At 38.3% G+C, this 19308-nt stretch overlaps 2 protein-coding genes across 2 annotated transcripts; one reads left to right on the forward strand and one right to left on the reverse strand.

The window, feature by feature from the left end:
• The first annotated feature begins 1719 nt into the window (after positions 1-1719).
• Positions 1720-6691, forward strand: LOC137948368 (F-box/LRR-repeat protein 17-like). The gene is made up of 11 exons (XM_068794446.1): positions 1720-2310; positions 3028-3129; positions 3608-3752; positions 3856-4040; positions 4722-4826; positions 4955-5052; positions 5131-5363; positions 5663-5729; positions 5850-5935; positions 6176-6274; positions 6384-6691. The coding sequence occupies exons 1-11, from the start codon at positions 1787-1789 to the stop codon at positions 6444-6446; spliced, it is 1707 nt and encodes a 568-aa protein (XP_068650547.1). The 5' UTR covers positions 1720-1786; the 3' UTR covers positions 6447-6691.
• A 919-nt stretch (positions 6692-7610) lies between these two features.
• On the reverse strand, positions 7611-18561 carry LOC137948288 (aminopeptidase M1). Its single transcript, XM_068794324.1, has 19 exons — positions 18250-18561; positions 18019-18164; positions 17796-17898; positions 17301-17487; positions 17137-17230; positions 16901-17054; positions 16677-16781; positions 16466-16582; positions 13871-13984; positions 13049-13231; positions 12208-12538; positions 11688-11809; positions 11510-11607; positions 10381-10558; positions 10177-10291; positions 8583-8650; positions 8342-8419; positions 8134-8208; positions 7611-8055 (listed from the first exon to the last, which is right to left on the reverse strand). The coding sequence occupies exons 1-19, from the start codon at positions 18463-18465 to the stop codon at positions 7870-7872; spliced, it is 2670 nt and encodes an 889-aa protein (XP_068650425.1). The 5' UTR covers positions 18466-18561; the 3' UTR covers positions 7611-7869.
• Positions 18562-19308: the final 747 nt, after the last annotated feature.

Below are 19308 nucleotides of genomic sequence, written 5' to 3' on the forward strand. Positions count from 1 at the left end.
AAAGACTTAGTAAAGCCAAATAATTGAATATTTATCCATGTAATATTTTATCTAATTTTCTAGGCCAATGACACGTTTTATGACACAGCAAGCAACCTCTAGCCCCGCATAGTGCGCAGGCATAGCACCTGTGCCACAGTCGTGATCTGGTTGCCGGCGTTGGGTGCGCGTCAACGAAAGCTTAACACCGGCACACACACCGCCACTGCGACGCCCTGCCTGGTGCATCGCTGACATTGCAATGAGTCCAAACCGAGCGTAGGCCATTTTTTCTCAGCTTCAGCTTCAAACCAAGCAGCGGCAAGTACCCCTTCATCCCGCCTCTGTAACTAAAAATTAGCACTCGGCTCTCCGCGACAAGACCACCTCTACGGAATCAGCAATCGGCAAAAAAAATGGAAGCCGAGCAAGAATTTTCTGAATGGGATCCTATCGACGAGGCAGAACTCGAAGCCATCTTACGACTGCGTAGTGGCTTCTCCGCTAACGCCACAACTGTTTCACACAGTGCCTTCGACAGACTGGTGCATAAAGCGCCTCCGTCAGTGCCTGCTCTCTGCGCTCTGACTGTTTCCTCCGTATGTGAAAATCAAACGTCGGTGAGTCCTTCTGCAAGATCCCCACGAAGGCCGTGGAGCCGGAGGAGAGCATCGTTGGTGAAATGGCACTTGTCGATCCTAAACTGGCATGGCTAACCATCGAAAAAATCACAGGTCAGGCCCATGGTCGCTCCTATGTATCATCCGTCCCATCTCCATCACCAGCTCCTGTAATTTGCTGGCGTAAAATTTCAACCTCTCTGCGTGATTATGGTTGACTTGTTGTATCACACCAGAATCAGAAAAAAACATGGACTCGTTTTTTATGTATTATATCAGTAGATTCAATTCGCAACCAGAAGAAAGAAATTATAGAGGAAGAAGAAGCTGGATATACCTCTCGTTGAGGAGTTGCATCCAACTGGGAGCAAAAACTGTCGAGCGCGTCGTCGGAGACACAATCATAAAGCTCCAGACCTTGGTACACGAGTAGGAAATCAGGTGCCAGCGCCAGATACCCACTTCCGGGGATCACGTCGGCATTCCGACGCCCTTAATCTCATCCGGCCGGTCAAAGAGGCTTCTGATGATTGATTTCACGTCCGATAACAAGGCCAAGGGAATATTATGGTTGATCAAAAGGAAGTAGCCCCAGTCCACGAACACTTGCAGAAGCTTCTCGGATTGTCGAGGGAAGTCGTTCAGATCAATGAAACTGAGGAGACAACGTCTTGTTTCTGCATTCAGTGAATTTTGGTCGAATTTCATCGGTTCTTCACTCCATAACAGTTTTGATTTGCGGTCGGACTCAGAGAATTTAAACCTTTTTTCACAATTTAAAGCCGGGATTTCCGTTCAAGGCAGAAGAAATCAGCGCAAGATCCGAAAGACCCGTAAGATAGTAGACCTCGACATTCATTTTAGGTTTGGCAGGGCAAAAGAGTTATTTTTTGTAAATCAAACTTTCTTTTAGACAATTTAAAATTTTTAAAATTGGCACATAGGGGTACTTTCGTACTTCGACGTACCCACGCTCCTTTTCAAGTTTCCAAGGGCGAATCAGAGAAAAAGTGGCGCGAAATTAACCCTCATCTCCCGCGCCTTACAGACGAGCGGCAGCGCCGCTCCTCTTTTTCTTCGGAGTCCTCTCTCTCTCTTTCCCCCCTCTCTTTCTCTGGTCTCCGTTGTCTCTGGCGAGGGTCGAGGGATCGAGAGAGAGAGAGAGAGAGAGAGAGAGAGAGCGGAAAATGCAGCAGCGGCAGCTCTCCCCCGGCGCCGACGCGGCTTCTCTGAAGCGCGGCAAAAAGCGGGGAAACTACAACTGTGGCCGCTGCGGCCTTCCGAAGAAGGGCCACAACTGTAATGTCACTGTGGATCCCACCGACCCTGTTCCAACTCCGTCTTGGCCACGCCAGGCGCAGTTGGACTACAATCAGTCCTCGCCATCTGGTCATCACCACCACCTCCGTCGTGCTCTCTCGTTCGACGACGATGGGGCTGTTGATCACGTAGCGCCAATCTCGGATGACGAGTCAGGGTCTTGCGGGCCGCTGCCTTGGAGCTGCCTCGTTGAGGTGTTCCGGCGGGCGGGACCGACATCGCTGCTGTCGGCTGCTCAGGTTTGCCGCGGATGGAGGGACTGCGCCAAGCGACTGTGGCGCTCCGTAGATGAGCTCAGACTCCCGGTCCCGCCTCGGTCTAGGCTCGGATCCGTTGGCTCGCTGCTGCAGAAATGTACTGGGCTTCTCAGGCTCACGCTTAGGATGGAAAGGTTGGGGCCTTTGGGATTCGGCTCTTCGTTTATGGGACACTTTTGGTTCTGCATGAACTCGTAGCCATCGTAACAAACGAATGACTAAACACAACAAAATGCAACCTTTCTTGATAGTGGTAACAAGCGATTTCTTTTTTCTAAAAGAAGGTAAAAGTAAACATTTTTATGCTAAGATTGAGGTCGATGCGTCACATTTTCCTCTTCTCCAGCAGGCTCTTCCCAATCTTACTGCTCTGCTTTTGTTTTTTTTTGTATCGACGTAGTATGTCTATTTCTTAAGTGTTGGAAGCGAAAATTTCTGGCAAAAAGGCGCTAGTGGTGAGGATGTAATGCTGCTTCTTTCTGATTTTAAGATATCGATATGATCTCATCTACATTTTCAGCAAACTTTTGTTTTGCATGATGTCTGGAATCTACCGTGTTTTCTCCTCCCTTCCTCCTTTTTATTATGTTTTTTTTTTGTCTATTTTGAAACTCTGGGTGTTATATTTTGCGAATAAAATCATAGGAGTGACAAAACCAAACTGAGCTTCTGAAGAAGTTACATTGCCTCACTTTTGTTTTGTATATACATATTTTTGTTCTGTATGCTCTTAGAGTGGTTAAAAGCGGAAGGCACTAGGAAAAAAAATCTCTTAACTTGTTATAGAAAGATAAGATAGTTTATTGCTAGCTCAATGAACTGATTTTTTTCCTTTCTGATGGATATTGCAGTGACTTAGACGCAACATTATTGGCCTGCATAGCTTTCTCCTGCCCTAATCTGGAATCGTTGAATATCAGAACAGCTGAAAACGCAATCAGTTGGATGTCTGGGTATGTTTTGCTCGTATAATATGGCACGATTTTTTTTTGTTTTTTTAAATGTTATTTTTTCTGCCTTCGCTATGATGCAGTTTAGTGGGTGATGCATTTCTTTAAAAAGCCACCTTTCTATTCATTCTAATTTACTTTTTTTTGTCAGTTAGACAAATTCATATATTCCGTGTTGATTATGGAATACTAGATTGGATTTGTTTCTTGCTTATTTTCCATTGCTTTTCATGGTGAGGGTCTGTTTACACAACATTGACAATTTCCAATACTTTATCTTAAGACTAGTTACTAACAGTAGTGATGTTTTTTCTTTCTCTTTGGTTGTTTTCCTCTGGCCGGGGTTTATTGATCTGCAGTTGATTCCTATGGTTGTTTTTTTCCTTTTTAGTAATGATTATTCTTTGTAATAACACTGTTTGCTTTTGGGTTTAGTTGTGTCAACTTAAATGACTCAGATGTTGTGGAATTTGTGCTACAGGGATGAGTTGGGTCGTTTTGTTGCAGAAAAAAGATGCCTTTCTACACTTAAAATTGAAGGATGCACTAACCTTGGTTCTCTTAACATCTGTTCTTCAAGTCTCTCAACTCTTTGGCTTTCAGATCTTCACTCCATTTCCAGAACAGTAAGCTTTGATCCTTAACCTGATATGTACTTGATGTGTTTGCCTTATCTCATGTTTGTCCTAGTATCAAGCATCATCTTACATCTTTTGTTGGTTTGTATAGGTTATCAACTGCCCAAAGTTGAAGGAACTTTCTTTGGAATTTTCCCACCAAGAAAATGATTCAACTGATCTTGTTATGATGGTGGACAATTTTGGAAGAACCTGCCCAAGGTTGAGAAATATGCATATTGCCTCTGTTCGGCTGTCACATGATGTTGTCCTTTCTCTGGCCCAAGCACACCTGAGGTTTGTTAGTCTTTATCTCGAGCAAGATAATTCACTGAACCTTGTTTGAACTGTGTGAAGCTTTTCTCGAGCAAAATAATCAATAACTGTAACCACTATAACATTGTATTTTCATGTTGTGTCTTCTTCTATTTATTTAGGGAGCCCCATGAGCACTAGAATCTTTATAAGACAGCACGAAATGTTATTATTATATGGTATCAGTGCTAATGACATGCAAGATAATTCCATATTATTTTTTTTCGAGAAAGGGTGTGTCTTTAATTCTATATTATTTAAAATACATTTATTTGGAAACAAACAAATGTGAAAATATACTCCAAAGACTTCACAGGAAGAACCAATCAAGCCCTGAGCACTCCATTTGATGATAGAGGACTCACCAATAAGGAAGTGCATGATGTGTTTGTTGGGACATCACATCTAACTTATATTGTCATTTTAAACTTAAAAGTGGAAACCAAGATATGCATGTTGGATATGTAGCTTTGATTCAAAATATTTCCTCTTTGGTGCAAATAATCTATAAGGAACCAAATCCTTTATGTTGTATGCTAACTGATTCTGATGTACTTCTTCCTGCGATGCAGCATTGACTCTTTTAGTTTCCATCTTATTTTTTCTATTTGGCTTTTGATTTGCTTTCTTGGACTGACGAGTGCTGCAAAAAAAATTTCACAGGGACTTGCGGATGCTGTCACTGGTACTAGGTGCAGAAATCACTGATGCATCTGTGGCTGCTATAGCATCAAGCTACACAAATCTGGAATTACTTGATCTGAGTGGGTATGCAAAGTTCCTGATTAGAAATTTGTGTAATGGATTTTGTCTGTCATTTATGTGAAATGTTGCTTAGCTATTGTTTATTTCAGAATACACAAATGGTTGCTCATGAGTTTGGATTCTGATTTCAGATCAAGCATCAGTGACAGTGGGATTGGCATGATCTGCAATGTTTTCCCCCAGACCTTATCAAGACTCTCTCTTGCACATTGTCCTAATATTACCTCAAGTAACCGTTTACACATCTCTTCGTATTTTTAATTTACATTATTTATATGGCTGCTCATTGCTAGACATTGCTTGACAGGTGGCATCCAATTTGCTACAGCTCAATTGCCTCACTTACAACTTATAGACTGTGGAATGACAATAATTGACCCTAGTGCCGAAGACTTAACTGCTGAACAGGACAGCTCCAGCGGTGAACCAAATTATGAGGAGAGAGTTACTAAAACAAAACACCATCCGATGTACCAGAAACTGATTATCAAACATGGGCGATTAAGAAAACTTAGTCTATGGGGTTGCTCTGGTTTAGATGTATGTTGCAATGCAATATATAATCTTTTTAAGTATTCTTATTTACAATTCAATACTTGGCCAATTTTGATAAGATGATACTTTCTGAATTCTGATCCTATGATATAACACCTACCTTGCCTAATACTTATAAAAAGGCCTCCTGGAAAAGCAAGGTGGGCCTGTAATCCATTGGCCTTGTGTAACTCCGAAATGTGGGGTAGTTGGACTATTTCTTCCTTGGGAAATGGTTGGACTTTATTGTGGCACAATTTTTCTCTTTTCTTTGTTGTTTCTGATATGTTTTGTCTGGCTTGCAGGCCTTATGTCTGAACTGTCCAGAGTTGAATGATCTTAATCTCAACTCCTGTACAAACTTGCATCCAGGTAAGGGGCCTTATGATGTTTTATCAAATGCAGATTGATTGTTGAATCTCATGAATAGACATTGTGTGCCTTAAAACTGTTGGCAGCATGTTTAAGTCTTGGTTCACAATTCTGTTACAGCAAGGCTATTGCTTCACTGCCCCAGTCTGGAAAATGTGTATGCTGTTGGATGTGGAGATGTTCTAATTGGAGCAATCCATAATCAGGTAAAAAAACATTAACATGCAAATACCAAGACTAAGTGGTTACCCTTTTGAAATATCAGTTCCCATTACCAAAATGATGAAGTCACGACTCATTTTCCAATTGGAAGCTTTGCTGAACTAAAAAATTTTCAATTGCATTGGCATGGTGACTCTGAACATTGGGGATGGTTTAAAACAATAATTTACACAAACTGTAATCATTTCTTCCTCTTCAGCTGATGTCTTTGAAAATACTTGCAGATTTTCAATGATTTTATGTCTGAGACAGACCATTTTCCTCGCAAACGCTTAGCAGATGGTTCAAAGAGGGTCCTCGTCCCTTGTTTTCCCTCTCGACAGGTGAAAAACTCATTTACCATCAACATGTTTAATTTTGAAATAGGCCCTGGAATGTACTTTCTTTCCTTCTCTTTTTTCATCTAATCTAAGTTATTCTGCCCTTTTGCAGACTTCTGATGATGAGAAGGGAAGGAGGGCCTTGCAGTCAAGGTGTACCATAAATGTTAATTGATGAAAATGCACTTTCACCTTTTTGGCACCCCTTGGGAATTATTCTTTAGTGTGCAAGGCTTTGCACTGGAAAATTGAAATGGGTTATACAGTGGGGAGAATGTGATGGCATGTATAAGCTTACCACATCCACAAGCCTATGTATGTTTGGTATATAGAAGGAGATAACCCTTTTCTCTTAAAATAATGTGGCTTGATCTCTGACTGAGTTCAGCCTTTGTTTACTTCCTCATCTGAAATAAAACACCAATTTTCACCTCATTTGAACCTCACCGGGTATTTAAAAGTATTTGCCCAGATGCACCCTTAATCCATGTGGATTTCATAAATCGTTTGCTTAGCATTTCGAATGACAATATGGCAACTGATATTTCACAATTATCATGATATTATCATAATTTTGCATGTTGAAAGTAAAATATAAAAATACATAATCATGTGTAACACAATGCATTATATATCAACTTATTAAAGAGTTTTAAGAGAGTACATGTAAGATTCATGTTCATCAAACACTTTCGAGATGATCTGTGATTTTTTTTCTTAAAATTTCTCTCTCATAATGATACTTGACTTGAATGTATTTAAAGCCATTATGACATCTGGGATCTGTTGTAAGAGCAAACCTGGCTTCTTTGGTAGCTTTTGAGCAAGCAATATATTCAACTTCCTTGTAGATTGAGCAATACAATCTTGCTTTTTACTATGCTATGAAATAGCACTGCCATCAAACGTAAAGATAAATACCCAAATATAGATTTTAATGTATCAGGACTACCTTTGGGTTTAGAATCTGAATATCCTTGTATTTGTAGTTGGTCAATATAGTATAATAATGGAGATGAATATACCTCACATGAATTTCAAAATTTTTGTAAAGAATATGGCATTTGTAGACAAACTACAGTTCTTTATACTCTTTAGTATAGTGGAGTAGCAGAGAGGAGAAAAAAATTGAAATTGTTAAGATTATCTCAAGATGGGTATGAGAATACCATATTTAAAAGGTTTGACATGGAAAATTGTAATTTAGTTTTATCACCTATTATAAAAGGTAAAAAAATATGATAAAAATGACTTGTCCATAAAACGAGGTTAAAAAACTTTATGTGGATAGATATCCATATGCTGCTATAATTGGAAGTCTAATTTATGCAATAACATATATAAGGCCAGACTTATGCTATGAGATTGGGGTTTGGGAAGATATCAGGGAAACTCAGTTAAAAAAGTGGGAGATTGTTGGTAAGAATCTCACACCATTTATGAGCCAATTTAAACAGTAACCTACAATTTACATGGCTTAAATAATGAGTTATTTTCTTCTCCTAATAAAGCAAAACCATTATTCTCCATTGTAGGATCATCGACTTATTGATTTGTTCTAACAAAGTTTAAAAGCAGCAATCAAATGGGATTGTTTCTCAGTACTTCCTATATGCTAACTCCTTCACTACCTCTGCAATATCTTTCTCATTCCTTATACTCTGGACCCACTTTGCCTTTATCCTGACACGTTCAATGCTCTGCTTCAGAGTACGTACCATTGCTGGGTTCATGCGGCATGAAAAAAATTCTTCTGCCTCATCTGCTTTCTCATCCGAAGAGAACTAAAACAGAAACTTTTTCCATGAGAATGATATATGAGAGAGAGAGAGAGAGAGAGAGAGAGAGAGAGAGAAATATACCGGAGACACAATAGCACCCACAAAACGGGCTAACAAAAGTCCAGACCATGTCTTAGAGATGTGATCCCAGTTGTCCTACTCCCAACCAACCAACAAGGGTTAGTAATCAGCAAACAGTGAATATTGAGAAATAACTGCAACTACACTTGATTCATCCAAGTCATATGCATGAGAAGCTTCAAGCAAATATAATGTTGAACAGAAGCACCTTTAGCCATTTCCATGCAATTTCCCGCCCTTCAGCACTTATCCCATAGAGTCCATGAAATATGTCCTGGCTTCGAACCTAGACAGTCGAATGTCAATAAATATCTTGAATGGATAAAAATGATGGAACCAAATAAAGATAAGAAGAGTTCTTTGAAAGGTGGCAATGACATGAAGCCCGATGATACTAGTGAGCTGGCTTCAGCCATGCGTTGAATGCCAAGATTATCCATTCAGCATACCTCAGAAGTTAGAAAAAAGTTTAGAACTTCAAGAACAATCTCCGGATCAGGAGAATATGCCAGTGAACCTGCAGAATACAACAAACAAATGTGCTTGATTACAACTAAAATGGAACTGACCAAAAGGTTCTTTTTTGAACCATGAGAGTACTATGGAGGCTATTCAAATACAGTACAATCACGTAGTCACAAGCACTTAAGTAACAAGTGAGCTGATCATCATATGTAGATGGTCCACAGAACAAGTAATATCACTAAAATAACCAATAAGCTGAACGAAAACCATAGCTTGTTGTCTTTGTTTAAGTACTGTATCACGTAGTGAATAACCAACTTAGCTGAAGTTACAAGGCTCAGTATTGGCTAATACCCTTTGCAGCCTCCTCTAAATGTGACAGTATCCCCTATACAAGTTTTATGCCTGCAAGTAGTGAACCTTGGCGAAAACCACTTAATACATTTAATTTGATAGGAAATGGTCTATCACCTGCAAATTTTAGATTGGACCTAATGTAGCACATAACTCTAATATTGAACGTGCTGAAACTTATGAAGGACAGACTAAGCCATCCTAAGCCATTGATAGTTCATGAGAGAATGGAAATAGAAAAGGAAACATATAGACTGAAAGACAAAACCGTACTCTTTTGAAAAGTCACTGTTTTAGGAAAGTGTCCTGTTTCCTAAAACAGTGACTTCCCACAAACGTTCTTTCCTAAAACAGTAATTTTCCAAAAAAAAGATGTTAAGGAATAGTCTCAGATGGATTAATGAGAACAAATATATTGAGTTTATTAGTTGGGAAAGAAGTTTCCTAAGATGACCAGTCATTTTGGGATAGGCCTTGAACCCAACTTCACATGGTATCAGAGTAGGTACTCATATGTGGGCCTCCACCCAAAATTACTCACATGTTATAACCTAGAGGGTTTACACGTGAGGGTGAGTGTTAAGGAATAGTCTCACATGGATTAATGAGAACAAATATATTGAGTTTATTAGTTGGGAAAGAAGTTTCCTAAGATGACTAGTCATTTTGGGATAGGCCTTGAACCCAACTTCACAAAAGATGTTATCTTTCCTTTCCTTTACTAATACCCTTTTTCATAAACTTTCAATGGTTTAGGATGGCTTAGCCTGTCCATAAAAACTTCAGCAATTTTTTCAACAATAGAGCTATGTACTACATCGGGGCCTTTACCTCAATTGCCACAAGGGGTGCGGAAGTTCTTCTGTAAGGTCTTAGGTTCAAGTCTTACCAGGGTCTTCGGTGTATTGTGCATGAGTGTGTGATCAACATTTAAAAAAGAAAAGAAAAAGGTCTCCTGCAAATTGCGCCTTTAGCGGATGCAAAGTTGCAGTTCCATAAAAACTTAGGGAGGCTTTTTTGTGCAATGCATGGGACCAGATCCTGATTACAACACATTTCTTAATTAAAACTATGGTTATTAATAAGCAGATAACATAAGCTAGCAGAGAAGGTTATCCAAGTTGTCGTAAGTCTTCTACACATTTACAAATGTTCTGTATGTCTATGAACATAAGTTTGAATAGTACTACTGTTTCAAACTTAAAATTGAGTTATTGGACTCACTCAGTACTCGAACTTTTTCAGTGCTCAAATCAGTCTCTCTGTAGATTCTCAAAAGAGATTCATAACCAGATCTATCTGAACGGTTCACTGTTCGCATAACAGCAACATATGCTCCCTACAGGAGACAAAAGAACAAAACATAAGCATGAGTAAAATAAGGAGTTCAACAGTCATTAGGTCAGATTCATTTGTAACAATTTCAACCTTTCTTGTATCTGGGGGTAGCAAAGCTGTGTTTCTATCATCAAGGAAAGCTTTAAAACGTCTAAGAGCTTCAGTTTGTGCCACATCATACCCAAATTCAACAAGAGCAATCAAAAGCTCCCCTCTCAACATTGCTTCCAAGTGACTCTCACTGGCCCTGCTCTCCTCTCTGAATTTTCTGGGATAATCCATCAGAAAGGTTGTTCAAGTATTTTTTCCAACAAAAACATAAAGAAAAGTTTCAAGTGTTTTGCATCATCCTTGACTTAAGTGTAACAGAATATAATTTTATCAAGTCCAGTTTTCCTTCAATCTAATGAATAAGAAGAAACAGAAGCAATAATCAATTAATAAACCATACTTATAAAAATTAAGAAAACAGAGCCTGCAAATGCTTGTCTTCTAAATGTTCATGATAAGACCTATTTGTAATTTACAGGGAACTATCTATAAACAATAACCACATTCTCTTTGAGACGCATAAAAATCAAACCATTCTGCATGAAGAGCCTAAAAGGTCTACTTCCCCCTTGTCTTTTCAAAAAACACAACCCCATCCACCGCCACAGAGAAACCAAATATAATACTGTAGCATTTATTTAAAAAGCTCCCCATTCATATAATTTTGTGTTGAAGAGTAGGTATGGTGGAGTTTTACATGACTCTCATAGCAAGAAGTCTCACAAAGCCAAAATTATTATGGAGTCTTACAAAAGTCACAAGAGAAGGTCTCACAGACGAGTCTTAGTTAAAGGTGTTTTAGTTATGTTAGTCTTCTATTTATGTTCAGTTGTTCGATTATTCTAGGATTTATCTTTTAGTGTTTAACTTTGAGTATAACTGGGACGAGGGTAGTTTAATTATAATTGGATTCTACTTGTTTCCTCAATTATAAATAGAGACTCATAGTACGCAAATTACAACAAGTCAAGTGAAGTTTTTCTCTTTCCTAGAAATTCAACATTTTACAATTCAATCCCCACTTTTGTAACTATATGGCACTCACCACCAAATGAAAGATGTTTTCGTAAACAAATTCAATAGTAAAATGAAAAGAATAAAAACAACAAGTTTGGAAATTTTTAGCATAGGAAGCACAAAGATGTTAGAATAGTTTTAAATTACTAACTCAGCAGAAATTTGGAGGAGATTGATGAAAAATCGTATGACATCATTTGACAACTCAGGGAGGGCATCAGCTACCAATTTTGCAACTCTATCAGTTACCTGCAGAGACAGAAATCAGTAATCTTACACTGCAAAAAATTAATTCAGAGAAGTGGTCACAGCTAGAACAGAGTGGTTACCTCAATCAAACATGAGAGAACTGTATAATCGGATTCCTCCCTGTATGCATTCATCAAGAAGAGCAAAGAGGATAATGTCTGCTTGCCAGCCATACAAAGGGCAAATGAGTCATCCAGAATGCCTGACATAAGGAAATATAGAGCTACAATTAGTATAGCTATTAACAAGGTAATATAATGAAACATAATCTCCATTTATTGGTGCAACCCTGAGCCATAACTAGAAGGGTTCTCCATACATCTAGAAAAACATGACCATCTCATAAATGGTTTTTCTCTGACAACATCTGAAACTTTGTAGCATATCATTCTTAACATATCAGGGTTTCACCAAGCCACTAGCTACAGATATGGTAGACTAATCCACTAAACCTAAGGTACAAGATAAATTACTTTTTTTTTTTTTTGAAATGATGTTGAAGATAAATTACTTTTAGTTGCCATAAAATTATTTGTTATTAAAGCATAATTTAAAAAAATTAAAAAGGCAGAAATTATCACTGCATACATTTGAACTTACCAAACCTATCAGTCGCAGATAGACAACCAGCCTCCACTGCATATCTCAGTCTAGCTGCAAGCTCATCATCATATTGCACACGATAGAAACCAGTTTGGTCAATGTTAAGTTTGACCCACTCGAAGTCTGGGTTGTCCTGTTGCCTACTTCCTTGGCTCCCTTTCTCCTGCAAGCTAGCTTTACCTGAAGAACTTATAAGATCCACCATGCCCAAGTTGTCAATTTTTTTTTGTAGAAGGAAACTCTTTCTAGTAGAGTAAGAGCCAAAACACACAGTGATAGGGACAATCCACTGCCCATCCCCATCATGCCCACTTGACAAAAAATGAGACTGTTATTGACAAGAAGATGATGAAGTCAGAAACCTTTTAAAAAAGATGAAAAAGTTAGTTTAAATAAAAACAAAGAAGATCCGACATAAAAGCAGTTTATGCCTCAAAGTAACTTGGCTGAAAGCATGTTTATAAATAATATTGCATGCTTCCAAAACCATAAATGAGGTGGAAAGAAATAGAAAATAATAAGATTGTTAATGAAATATTACTTCTTTCGTGCATGAAAGTACTCAAATTGAACCAGAGGGAAGTTGAGTGAACCAGGCATTTGGCCAAGAAGAAGACTTGAGCTTGTATCTTTTCCCAGTGAGAGTTCAAATTTCAAAGTTACCTTGTTCAACAATTCCATCCCTTCCCCCTGGGCTTCCAATTTGTCACTTTTTTGTCAAAGCATGTCTGCCTACTGATTTAGCCATTACATTCAGAGATATGCCACCTAGGAAATTATTAATTGGGAAAGTAACTATTAATTGAAAACTAGTAAGATAAGCTACCCATTGACAAACCTGCTCAAACTCCAACTTTGCTTCTTTCATTTTCACATAAACCACAGGATACCCTTTTTGCTTTGTCCAGGAACTCATGATCATCTTCACTGGTTCACCAGATTCCTCCTCGAGAACAGCCCATAAATCTTCAGTCTTTGCATTTGAAGAAGCATATTTTTTTATGTATGAGGCCAGAGATCTCTAATTAAATAAAAACACCAAATAAGAGACTTGAAAATGTTCATTCCAACAGAATAGCCTGCTGAAAGGATAAGTAGATTTGTCTACTCGAAACAACATGACCGTATTACTATAAATTTGACAAAGTATGAATATGTCAGACACTGTTTAGGATAAATATGCCATACGGTGGCTTAGATGAATGAATTCTCATTACTAGAACTACACACAATGTCTATTGTAGTATTGTTTAATGACATGTGGCCACAATATGGCAAAGTTGAACAAGGGTTCCACTTCAAGTATCCTAGCAGGAATCATGCAAACAAAGCTGGTCTGGACCACCTGCAAAGATATTCCTTGTCTTGTAATAAGTCACATCCATGATCCAATAAACAAATTCGGTATTCAGATCAACCACATTGGATCTTTGGGACCGCACTCTAGCTTTGTAGACATGTTTCATTTGGCATGTCTGGAATGCCTGCAGAAATTCAGACTTCATCAAGCTTCAAGACTGCTAAGTACCTTCATATGAAACATTTAACTGCAAGTGATGATTGATCATCACTAGAAAGTGCTTTCGGCTGGAAGATTAGACTAACACAGTTTTATTTTTCAAATAAAGCAACAAAAAAAAAAAAATCCAAATTTACCAACCTGAAAACTCTCAGGACCAAGATAGTTCTGCAGCATTCGAATAACAGATGCACCTTTTCTATAACTTATTGCATCAAAAATCTCATCAATCTCACGAGCATGGTTTACTTCCACCTGTGACATATGCTTTATATGAGGGATATCAAACTTTGCAAAATAATACAAAGTCTCAGATAGATATCTTAACAACTACAGACATGATCCAACATTGCTACATATCTTCTTTGAACCATGACATGCCATTGACAGATAATGCACATAAAGAACTATTATATATAAGCATGGGTACTTTACATTAAGCAAACAAATATTTGAAAGATAATGCACATAGCTAGCTAAAGTTTGAATTTTTCAAAAAAATGTTTAAAACATTACAGACCTTGTTGAAAAACCTTAAATTATACACTTTTTTCATTTTTTTCTAGAAATTTATATAACAATATTTTTTCTGAATTTTTCATGAAGGATGTTAAAGGAAGGGGTATTTTGGTAATTTTACTACTGTATTGTGGCCTAATCATCTAATTGGATAGAGGAGAATTAGATATACTCACGGGTGTAATTTTGACATTTTCTTATTATTGTTTGATAGCTGTAATTAAGATAAATCGAGTAGGGGCATTATGTCATTTTGTACTAAAATCACTTAAGTTATCAATAAAGAGGCCTTTCTCTCACAATGTGAGAATTCCCATTCTCCTTCTTCTCTTATCTTCTTCACTTCCTTACTTTTTTCTTCCAAATTTTTTTCTTTTTCTTTATTTTACATGGTATCAGAGAGTAAACAATCTGATGGATGTGTTTTTTTAAATAGAGAATCCTCTACCCCTCAAAACTAGAAGTTTCCCAAGATGGAGAATTTCATAAAATTGCAAGTGATTGAAGGTAAAGATTTAGCCTTTTTCCATTTATTTGTGCCATAACCCTAGGGTTGGTGGTTGGTGATGTCAATTGAATAACCTTATGTGATATTTGTGCCTCTTGAGGGTTGTTAGGGTTTCGCTTACCCTATTCTTGCCAGCACTCCCTTCACAGACCCTGTGTCTGCCTAGATCATCAGCATTAGAGCCGATGTTAACCCTAATTAACTACTTGGTATGTTGTTGTTTTGTTTTTTTAGAATTGGTGGATAGTATTAGTGAGCCTATACCCATTGGAGTTTGGTACTCTAATTATTTCATGGTGCGTGAGATCCATGTTACTTGCGCACGCTAATTCTTTGCATTTTTTTAATCTTGATACATTTTTGAATTATATCTCAGTGAGTGTTATGGAGTTGTTTCTTGGAAATGAATTAATGGCAGACTCTGGTGAGTAGTTTCACCCTCAAGAGGCTTAGAAAGTTCAGATTCCGAGGAGTCACACATTATTCAGATAAACTCTACCAAGCTGAATGGAAGAAACTAGATTAATAGGTCCAGGTCTCTTCAAATGTTTCTTAAGGCCAAAAAAAAGCTCAAATTTCTGCAAGAGAGTCCCCTAGTTCCTCCTAATGAGGACTGAAAGTTGAAGATAGTAAAGTTATGACTTAGCTAGTTAATTGCATGGGAGAAAATCTAAGTGACCAGGTTATGAGCTGTAATACATCAAAAGAGATTTGGGATGCATTGAAGGCTATTTTCTCCCAAGAAACTAATCTGTCAAGAATATATGAGCTTTTATATAAAGTTTTTTGGTATGATTAGGGGTGATTGAAGTGTAACTCAATACTTTATAGAGATGAGAGGCATTTTGCAAGAGATTAGCGTTTTTCATCCTTTTACTACTGATGCTATTGAGATTTGGAGAGAGAAAAATCAGATTCCGGTTATGCAATTTCTAGACGGCTGGGACCATAGTATGATGATGTACGGGCACAAATACTGGCTGATGATGGTGATCATACATGGAGAGAGTATATAACAGAGTTCTTCGGGCTGAAGAAAAATGGTAAAACTACAACTGGTTCCAATGCTGCCTTTAATATATTACAAAGCAAGTTGGCAATTTGTTTATCAGGGCCCTTAGAAAGGGTCTGTTTGTTGATTTTTGTTCCAAACTGGAATTAGTGGATATACATTCTCCAGCTTGAGGGCGAGCATTAAAGGTTGGGGGTATTTTGGTAATTTTACATTAGTTGGTCCAGCCATCTAATACTAAAATCACTTAAATTATCAATAAAGAGGTTAGGGATTGTACAGATCCACTAACCAGTCTCTTTCTCTCAACGTGAGACTTCCCCTTCTCCTTCTCTTATCTTCTTCTCTTCCTCACTTACTTCTTCCAAAATTCTTTCTTTTTCTTTATTTTATAAAGGAGTTGAGAGAAGACAAGTTTGTACGGAGAAAACCAAGAATTCCAGCTTTCTCTCTCCTAACTGTTAAAGTACAAGTGCTTCAATCCTTTAACCAGTTTCTTTTTTTTTTCTTCTATAACACTTTAACAAGTTTCTATTACATATCCTGCAGAGTTAAAGAGAATATATGTTCTTAATGACAGGATTGTAATTATAACTTGAAATGTTAAAATCTAAAAAGTGGTAAGATGTACTAAGGTTCCAACATAAGAAGCTCTTGTGGTAGATATTAAAATGCTTAAATGATTCAAAGTGCTTGCCTCGATAGGGTGCGATTCAGCCAAGCCATCTAACCTGAGACCCTCAGCAGTTTGATTAAGAAACTGAGTCCAAACTTTCCAGTCAGGAAATATATGATCAGCCGCCAAATAACTGACCTGTATCATACAGATTAGTAATCAGTGCTTCAAATGAATACAAATCAAGCACCAGTTACATGCATCAGAGAGAGGCAAGATTTTGGATTTGTACCCATGTTGCAAACCCCTCATTAAGCCATAAATGAGTCCACCATTCCATCGTCACAAGATTGCCAAACCATTGATGTGCCAATTCATGCGCAACAACAATTGCAATCTAAAAATAGCATATAAGCAGCTTAAGACCTTGTGACAGCTATGTGGCATAGAATAGAAAAGATAATTCAAATTGATGAGACAATTGCCTCACATCTCTTCTTGTGACTCATACATTACCCTTTGTTTGTTAACAGCTGCCGAATTTTGATCATCATAAAGCAAAGCAGTTTCACGATATGTAACCAAACCATAATTCTCCATTGCTCCAAGTGCAAAATCAGGGATTGCAACCATATCTAGCTTTGGTAGGGAATATGGTAGAGAAAAGTACCTGCAATAAGGTTCCACCAGTACAAAAGCACATAAGAGTAAGAAAAAAAGCAGGTTTAAAGCATAGTACAGTCAAAACATACACTTTGTAGAGATCAAGTGTCCTCACAGCAACATCTAAAGCAAACTTTCCGAGATTTGCCTTACCAACTTGGCAGTAAACACGAACACTTGTCCCTGTTGATGCAACTCAGGGGATGTCAGAAGCCACTCTTAAGTAAATGGGGCACATGCTTACAGTCCTTACCTTCAGGAGTGAAGGCCTCAACATAATCTAACAAACCAATAACAACAGCCACCAAATAAGTTGACATGACTGGTGATTCCTGAAAGGTAACTGTCTTGAGTTGCCCATCAAGCTTTTCTTGAAGAACTGGCATATTAGACAGTGCCACCAGCTGGGAAGGTACTTCAAGAGTTATCTTGAATGTCGCCTGAGCAAAAAAATGTGTTTGAAATTGTATAAAAGAGTAACAATAAGTAAACTTTACATGAGTAATTTAAGTGCTAAATCAAAGCATATCAATACCACTGTACAGGTACAGTAAGATGCACACAAACGGTTAGGCAATTGAATATTACTCCCTCCTTCCCGCTTATTGATTACCAGATCAAAGTCCGTATAATTCAGACAGTTTAATTCCATAATGCTTAGACTAGATACAGAAAGGTACGGATTACGTGATCCACTCCAGCAAAACTAACAGAGAAGGACATAATGTATATATTATGGAGATTTGACCTTAAAAGCAGGCTCGTCCCAGCATGGAAAACAACGTCTAGCATCTGCTGCTTCGAATTGCGTGACCGCCATATTCCTTTTTTCTCCATTATACTCGTACGTACTACAGTCACAGAAACACAATTTTTTTAAAAAAGAAGCCAACAAATCCAATGAATACGGTCTATAAAATAAACAAAGTAAAAAAATAAAACCAAAAACAAGCTAATTATACTACAAAAACCTTCTATAGAATCCTCTCATCTTATCATTTAGTGTCCCCTCAAAGCTAATGGCTAGAGCACCTCTCCCAAGAGGAAGAAACTCATCGAAACCCAGAATCAGAATCTCGTCATCTTCAACGAGAACAATCTCTTTCGGGCAAATTTCCTGAGAAACGCAAACACCAGAGAGGAGTATTAGCTATTTAGCACGTACCGACACAAAACAGATAGCATTAACAGCTTTCTTCTACCTTATCAGAGTTCGACACTTTGAATACAACGGAAGAGTTACCAATGACGAGTTCGGTAGCGTTGAGGACGAGAAACTTAGTTTCAAGGACGACATCGAGCTCGACCACTAGGGTTCCGGCGAAGGTGCAGGCGGAGAGATCCGGTTTGAGCTTGATATCGTAACGTTTAGGGGTGGCGAATTTCGGGAGGCGCGCTTGGCCTATGAACGTTTCCATGGCTGCTCTGTCGATCGTTCTGTTTCACCCCGGGATCAAGAAGAACACCTTAAAAGTCTATCAATGGAGGAGGGGACGGGGAGGTCCGTCCTAATCACTTTGGAGTTTTAATCAAGAAACAAGTAAACATGCTATCATGTGATTACTATAAGATGAAATCTTAAACACTTATCCTATGTGACTAAGCATCGTTTTACAACTTCAATTTGATAATCAGTTGGACTTCTGGGTCGTTAGTGAGTCAAATGCGGACAAGAGTTGATTTGAAGGAGAGGGAAGGTGAGTGACTCACTTAGTAAAAAAACCATGGCTATGGGGCTATATTTACCTTCAATTATTAAAAAATTTATAGATGATCTTCAACCGCATGACGCCCTTCAACAGATGAAGTCGTTAGTAGAGTGCATATGACATTTCATCTGGATGTAGGGGATGAAACAGTCTTTCATCTCCACGGTTTAAAATCCTTCATGTCAAAGAAACTGCGATTCGCCACCGGAGAAACAGGAGACTCCGTTAGCGAAAATTCTGCAAGGGTTCTCTAATCTGGGGGGTTGAGAAACAAAGCTTAACAGGTTTTCGAAAGCCCTCTGTCTCAGAAACTCTCCACACGGTGAAACCCCAACGGGCTGCAATTCGCCATCGAAGAAGCAGGAGACTCTGTCGATGACATTTTCGATCAACCCCCATCTCGGTAGCATAGCGGCAAACGACCTGTCGGCGAAATTTCCGCATAAGGAGGAAGAGGCTTCCGATTACAATTTTCCTAAGTTAGGAAAATTTAATTAGCACAATACGCTGAGTCATGCACTGGATCGGGCTTACTGAACCGAGTCAACCCAA

This window comes from Aristolochia californica, unplaced genomic scaffold (assembly GCF_029961685.1).
Source record: "Aristolochia californica isolate CCGP_79_NKW_82.1479 unplaced genomic scaffold, dmAriCali1.0.hap1 SCAF_13, whole genome shotgun sequence".
NCBI classification, from domain to species: domain Eukaryota; kingdom Viridiplantae; phylum Streptophyta; class Magnoliopsida; order Piperales; family Aristolochiaceae; genus Aristolochia; species Aristolochia californica.

Coding starts and splice junctions, on each gene's coding strand:
- LOC137948368 (XM_068794446.1), top strand. CDS start 1,787: ATGCAGCAGCGGCAGCTCTCCCCCGGCGCCGACGCGGCTTCTCTGAAG. Junction 3,130..3,607: donor GCAATCAGTTGGATGTCTGG/GTATGTTTTGCT, acceptor TTTGTGCTACAG/GGATGAGTTGGGTCGTTTTG. Junction 5,730..5,849: donor CTGTACAAACTTGCATCCAG/GTAAGGGGCCTT, acceptor ATTCTGTTACAG/CAAGGCTATTGCTTCACTGC.
- LOC137948288 (XM_068794324.1), bottom strand. CDS start 18,465: ATGGAAACGTTCATAGGCCAAGCGCGCCTCCCGAAATTCGCCACCCCT. Junction 16,583..16,676: donor ATGAGGGGTTTGCAACATGG/GTACAAATCCAA, acceptor TGTATGATACAG/GTCAGTTATTTGGCGGCTGA. Junction 8,209..8,341: donor TTGCATGGAAATGGCTAAAG/GTGCTTCTGTTC, acceptor GGTTGGGAGTAG/GACAACTGGGATCACATCTC.